This window comes from Miscanthus floridulus, chromosome 18 (assembly GCF_019320115.1).
Source record: "Miscanthus floridulus cultivar M001 chromosome 18, ASM1932011v1, whole genome shotgun sequence".
In the NCBI taxonomy this organism is placed as follows: Eukaryota; Viridiplantae; Streptophyta; class Magnoliopsida; order Poales; family Poaceae; genus Miscanthus; species Miscanthus floridulus.
The window spans coordinates 18,180,867-18,187,282 of record NC_089597.1 but is presented as its reverse complement, the minus strand read 5'-3'; the positions used below and the strand labels follow the sequence as shown (position 1 = coordinate 18,187,282).

The 6,416-nt window shown below is 40.9% G+C and overlaps 1 protein-coding gene across 1 annotated transcript; it reads right to left on the bottom strand.

Moving 5' to 3' along the window:
- Positions 1 to 3,102: 3,102 nt before the first annotated feature.
- On the bottom strand, positions 3,103 to 3,528 carry LOC136522932 (uncharacterized). Its single transcript, XM_066516725.1, has one exon. It carries the CDS (start codon positions 3,526 to 3,528, stop codon positions 3,103 to 3,105), a length of 426 nt encoding a protein of 141 aa, XP_066372822.1.
- Positions 3,529 to 6,416: the final 2,888 nt, after the last annotated feature.

Sequence of the window (6,416 nt, the reverse complement as noted above, 5' to 3'; positions counted from 1 at the left end):
TACTTCGACCCAACACTGCCATTGAAGCCAAGCTAGAGGATGAGAGGAAACTTGTTATGTCACAACAACTATAATGCAATCTTTTGTAATATATGCACATGAAATAATATAATGTAAAATACACATATGCATGCATGCATGTAAATATATATATGATGCATATATATATATATATATATATATATATATATATATATATATATATATATATATTTCTATGCTTGAATTGTGTGATTTAATATGTTCATTGTGCTTGAACCGAAACATACTATATGCGCGTATAAATGTATAATTAGCATCGTACAATACGACTTCGAAAACCTATTTTGAAAAGAAAACAAAAAAATGAAAAGAAAAGAAAAAAAAATCCTTTAGTCCCGGTTCGTATTACCAACCGGGACTAAAGGTGCCGGCCATCGTGGCATGTCAGGAGGCACCTTTAGTCCCGGTTGGTGTTACCCACCGGGACTAAAGGTCATCCTTTAGTCCCGGTTCCTGACCCGGGACTAAAGGACCCCCCTTTAGTCCCGGATGCTTGCTCCCGGGTGGGGAACCGGGACTAGAGGGGGTTCCCCACCGGGAGTAAAGCTCGGTTCTCTACCAGTGACAGTATATATCAGTTGGAGAGTTAGACTGTTACACAGTATAGATCGATCGTAACTCACTACTACAGAAATGATTTTTAGAGGCGCCTCTCTTTTCTAACAGAAGCGGTTGTCTTAGCACGCCGTCACTAACCTTCGCGGGAGGCATTGCAGCTATACAACTGTTGCTAGAAATCAATTTTTAGAGGCGGTTCCATTAAGAAATCTGCCTCTAAAAATGTATCCAATTTTAGCGGCGGTTTCATTAAGAGAACCATCTATGAAAATCGATTGTCAGAGACGGTTGTATTAAGAAAACCACCTCTAAAAATTAGTGATTTTCGTAGACTGTTCTCTTAAGATAACCGCCTCTGAAAATTGTATTAACGAAACCGTCCTTAAAAATAGCTGCAACACAAATAAATTCATATATGTTTTAAATGAAGTCGGATGAAGATAAACTTTATATCAAAATTGTAGAGCTCGACGAGATCTAAAACTTTGTAGTTGATAAATTATTTGTTTGAGATCATTGGGTTCCAAATATATAAATTAAGTCTCAAATTTTGAATTTCAAATTTTTGAATTTTCAAATGACCTTGAATGGAAGTTGTAGTGCTCGACGAGATCTAAAACTTTGTAGTTGAAAGTTTTCTCATTTAAGATTGTTTATGAGTTAAAATATTGTTTATAAGATTCGTACATATTAGTACAAATAGACAACATTGTAGAATAAAATACAAGAGATTGTATGGTGCGGTGGTAGGGGATGAGACACGCGAGGAAGAGGTCATGAGCTCAAATCTTGGTCTCTGCACTTGTGAGTCGGAGGTCGGCCCTCAGGCCTTTCGACCATATTAAAAAAAAATTTCTTATTTTTATTAGACTCTAAATGATTTTTGAAAAATTCTGAAAATTATTTTTAGGGGCTGTTGAGTCAACCACCTCTGAAAATCATTTTAAGTTGCAGTTGTCTTAAGAAAACCGCCTCTGAAAATCATTTTTAGTTGCGGTTATCTTAAGAAAACCACCTCTGAAACTTATTTTTACAGTCGGTGGCATTGTAGCGGTTATTCAAACCGTCTCTGAAAAGCAATTTTAACCGCCTCTAAAAATCTTTTCTATAGTAGTGACTTACGGTTGCCGTGACAGTAAATTAAATATAACAGGAGACCAAGTCAAAACAAATAAGATGATACAGAATTCTTGGGAAGCATAGCATTCGTTGTTATGCTGATATAAGAGCACGGAACGAGGAACATTAGTTTTTTTTACTCATAGAATTTTTTTATTATCTAATTAAGTTTCCCCTTCCTCCGTCCTGAAACAGTATAAAGGATTTAAGTTTATCATACATCAAACTATCCTAAATTTGATCAAACTTAAAGAGAACATATTGACACCTACTCCGTACCACATAAAAAAGGTGAAATATGGAACTACTTCATAATGTATTTAATAATGCTAATTTGATGTTCTGAATATTATTGCTCTTTCCAATAAACACGATCAAATCTGGGATAGACCTGCTCTCAAAAAAAAGGGATAGACCAACTTTGGATAATTCAAAATCATTTACATTTCAGGATTGATGGTGGAAATAATTTAAGAAAAACAGTTATAGCAGTACAAATAATTGTTCATTTTTCTTTTTTGTTCCAATTTAGATCGCGGCTATTTATCTATTCACATAGTATAATCAACTTCCAGAGAGGAGAAACTTCACCCTATTTCTTCTTTCTGTAGTAAGCGAACCTTGACAACAGCTGGACAGCCCCATGCATCTCCTCTAAACAAACTTCAGTGCTCGTGCAGTCGTGCTGTAACCAACGTACCATAGTGTGAAATGCTCCGATTCAAGTCGACGGACTAAAAATGATATGTGAGGAACCATCATTTCCCCTTTCTTGTTAGAATAAAGCAAGAGATGCCTTCAGATTGTGCTGACTGGTGAAAGAATATTAACGATGTTCACTTGAACTTATTCAGCAATACTTTTAGTCATAGAACGGTGTTTTTCTCTCATGACATTTCAGTATAAACATCAGCGTGATCCATCTATTATTCTACTTACGAAGAATCCCCTCCATGTTCACACGTTGCAGATGCAGTTGAAATGGACATGTGAAAGCGACTGAAAGATTTAATTTGTTCCAGGTGAAACCAACAGAACCCAGAAGAAACCAGATGAAGCCGTCCACCACTTGTATTTTTATTATTTTCATTCATATGTCCTTTGACAGATGTGAGTCAGTCTGCAATTCCACATGGCCTTGTTTAGTTCCAAAAAGTTTTCCCAAAAAATGCTACAGTAGCCATCACATCGAATCTTGCGATACGTGCATGGAGCATTAAATATAGATGAAAAAAACTAATTGCACAGTTTGGTTGGAAATCGCGAGACGAACGTTTTGAGCCCAATTAGTCCATGATTGAATACTAATTGTCAAATAAAAACGAAAGTGCTACATACATACTCTTGCTCCGAGTCCGAGTCTCAGACCTGCACAGATCTCGATCACTTGTCGCCATGGAGGAGGAACAGCATGCAGAAGCCACCAAGCACGGTGGCGGCAGCCATGACCCACGCCGCGACCGCGAAGGCCAGCGGCATGAGCGCGCCGATCTTCCAGGTGAAGGCGGCGGTGAGTGTGGCGGTGAGGAGCCACACGGCGAGCATGGCGCGGCCCCGCACCGCGGACCCTGGCAGCGTGCGCTCGAAGCAGCGGTGGGACAGGAACAGGAGGAGCAGGTTGAGGTGCGAGAGGCCGACGAAGGCGAGGTCGTGGCCGCCGCGGCGGAGGCGGAGGCAGAGCGCGAGGTTGAGCCCGAAGGCGACGAGGATCCCCACGGTGGCCAAGGGCAGGCGGCAGCCGCGGGCCGGTGCCGGTGCCGCCAGATCCGGGTGGGGATTAGAGGAGGGTTTCGGCAGATCGGCGGCCATGGTTGCGGTTGCAGCCGGTGGTGCAGGGGTGGAAGGGTTCGGGATGGTTCCCCGACCCCGACTGGTCAATAGACAATAGCCATTGACTCTAGCCATGTCTAGTCGCGTGACTTCGACTTTTTTCCAATATTATAAATACTAGTATTTTTGACTCATACACTCACAACGCGCATCCCCACTCATATGAATACACGCACATAAATTCTACCCTTATGATCATCTTTAAAGACTGGGTCAACAAATCTTCGAGATTGACGAAGTCACCACAGATGCCTCGCTATCGACGGAAACGTCGCCTACTGCTGAAAACACAAACGTTGTTAAATCCTAAAACATTCGCTCCCATGAGAGTCAAACCCGGGACCTGAGATGCTACTGAGACTCTTGTAACCACTAGGCTACATGCCCTTTCGCATAAATACTACTGTACTATATTGTCTGTGCTAACACACAATACTTACAATTGATTTGGTGCTAGAAGCTATAATAAAAAATTTACGCTTATTAATAAAGTGTGCTCTTGGAGCTTGGTACATTTGATATGGGTATACCAGAGGGAAGTATGATGGCAAGAGCACGTATGAATCACTTTATCAAAATTTAAATTAAATTTCTTTTGCCGTGTTCTCTTTTTCTAGAGCCTGTTTTCAAACTGGGAAAACAAGGGACTACAGTAGCAAATGCAAATAATGTGTCACGGAGAAGAATCCTAGGCAATAATAATTAATTTTTCATACTTTTAAAATGGTATTGACATATTGGCAAATAACTTTCATTGTGCTTTCTCTAGCGAGTCAAAACACCAGGAAAACACTACAGAAAGTTCATCCGAGTCTGAATCTTCCCAAGCGTTCTCCTTCCTCTCACGAAAGTTGAGCTTCAGTATCTTTTGCAGGATATATACTCTGAAATAATCAAATTCAAGGACTGCAACTATTACCATCGAGGAAAAAACAAAGGAACTAGACATGTTGCTGGTTCAATGGATCATCAATGTATTTAAACACGCGCTAAATAAAGGCAACTCCTTTCGTCAGGTAAGTTACCTACACATAAATGTCAAATTTGTTGCAACCAACCAATAGAAAAACGATTTCAAGATTTTCATCGGTTTACATTCACCACCCATTAAACTTGAAAAAAGTGTTAACCCCTACTTGTGGTACACTTCCATCTTGATTTTCAAGGCCTCGCTTTAGCAAGCTGAGTTGTTTATCTCATGCACTTGCAGCATCAACTTCTAGTTCCTCGCCTATATCAATTGATCTCAGTGCTGCAAAATAAACCAAATAATATAAATAAAATCTGCTAACTGCAAATTGGTATGCCATAATGAACATTTATTACCAACCAACCACATGTTCCTCCAAATTGCAACTAAATATATAGCTAACAAAGCAACAATAACCTATGATCTCAGACCCACCCGTTCACAACTTGCCCAAATCATTCAGAGAAGATTGACTTAGACCTGTAGAGAAACACCTATTTTGTGTGTATCCCACATATTATCCATAAATTCCGTGTTATTACATTCAACTATCAAGGATAGAAATGTACAACATTAAACATAGGCACATGGTATACATCTATGTGTAGTGTCACAACTTTAGTGTGTTTTTTAGCATAAAATTTTTGACACCCTGCCGTAGGTCTAATAGGTGAATAGATTCCTAGGTATGAGTAGCTATTGTCAAGGATAGTATATAGCCAAAATAAAAGTTATAGTTAGGCGTAACATAGGTATACATCTTACTTCCAGAAATCCACTGAACTCATGTAGTATCATGAAACTATCCATATTTTCATGTCCTAGTGAAAATTTACATGTTCCAAACTTTGACAAATCATAAACCAAGCAAAGTCGTACCTGGAGTGCAGAAGCTCACATAGGGAACAACAATGTTGATACCATATCCAACACATGGATCATTGAATACCTTCTTTGCTTGGCCGGATTTTAGATCAAAACTAAATATGCCATCATCTGTCCCCACAAAAAAGATTCCAGCGCCATGCGCAAATGCAATATAATTAGAATAGATGGAGCGACCGTTGACAGGGAGCACCTTCTCAAGCTCAATGACTTTAATTTGTGCCCATTCCAAGTCTCTGTTGGGATTCAACTCTGATGACCAGAGGGTGAGTTTTGCAGCTTCATCCAATCTTGCGACTCCCAACTCACCATTCTCCATTTCCATGAGGGCAGTAGAACACTCACCGAGCTTAAGAGGTAGATGAATCACATATGTTTCCCTTGTTTCCATATCATAACTAAGAATTCGACTACCATCATCAGTCGAAAAGTGGAGTGTATTCCCCACAAGCGCAGGGGATGTTGCATCAACATCGCACTTAGGTACAAGAGTTGGATCGCTCCAGGAGCCAACCTCTGATGAGTAGATGTGCAAGGAGGACATATGCTCGGGCTCAATGCCGAGGCCCAAGGAGATCACCTTGAATGGTTTGTAGTGACAGTCTAGGTGGTTGCAAGAGCCACTAGTTGTGGCCCCGCAAAGCACAGTTGCATACCAAGCAAGTTGTTCGCTGATGTCCAGTTGTGGTAGATCCCACTGCTCGTCTATGGTTGGGTCCTAGACGGTGAGTTCGGTATCTTCATCCTCCATAACATTCCTTTCGAGGAGGACGCGGCCGTGGCAGGCATCGAGCATGATGCAACTACGGAGGGTGGCTTTGGGAAGGTGGAAAGAAGAGGTTGGAAAGAATTGGGCACTTTCAATGTTGGAAAAGAAGCCAAGCATTGGTGGCTTACAGTGAAATTTTCGGAATTCACGGCGGAATCGGGGGCTACAGATAAAGCGGCCCCATGACTTGCAGACGAGGGAGGCATCGACGAGACTTGCAGGATCCGTTGGAGGGAGGCGGAG

What these genes read in the sequence shown, in the direction of transcription:
- LOC136522932 (XM_066516725.1), bottom strand. Translation starts at nt 3,528, where the DNA reads ATGGCCGCCGATCTGCCGAAACCCTCCTCTAATCCCCACCCGGATCTG.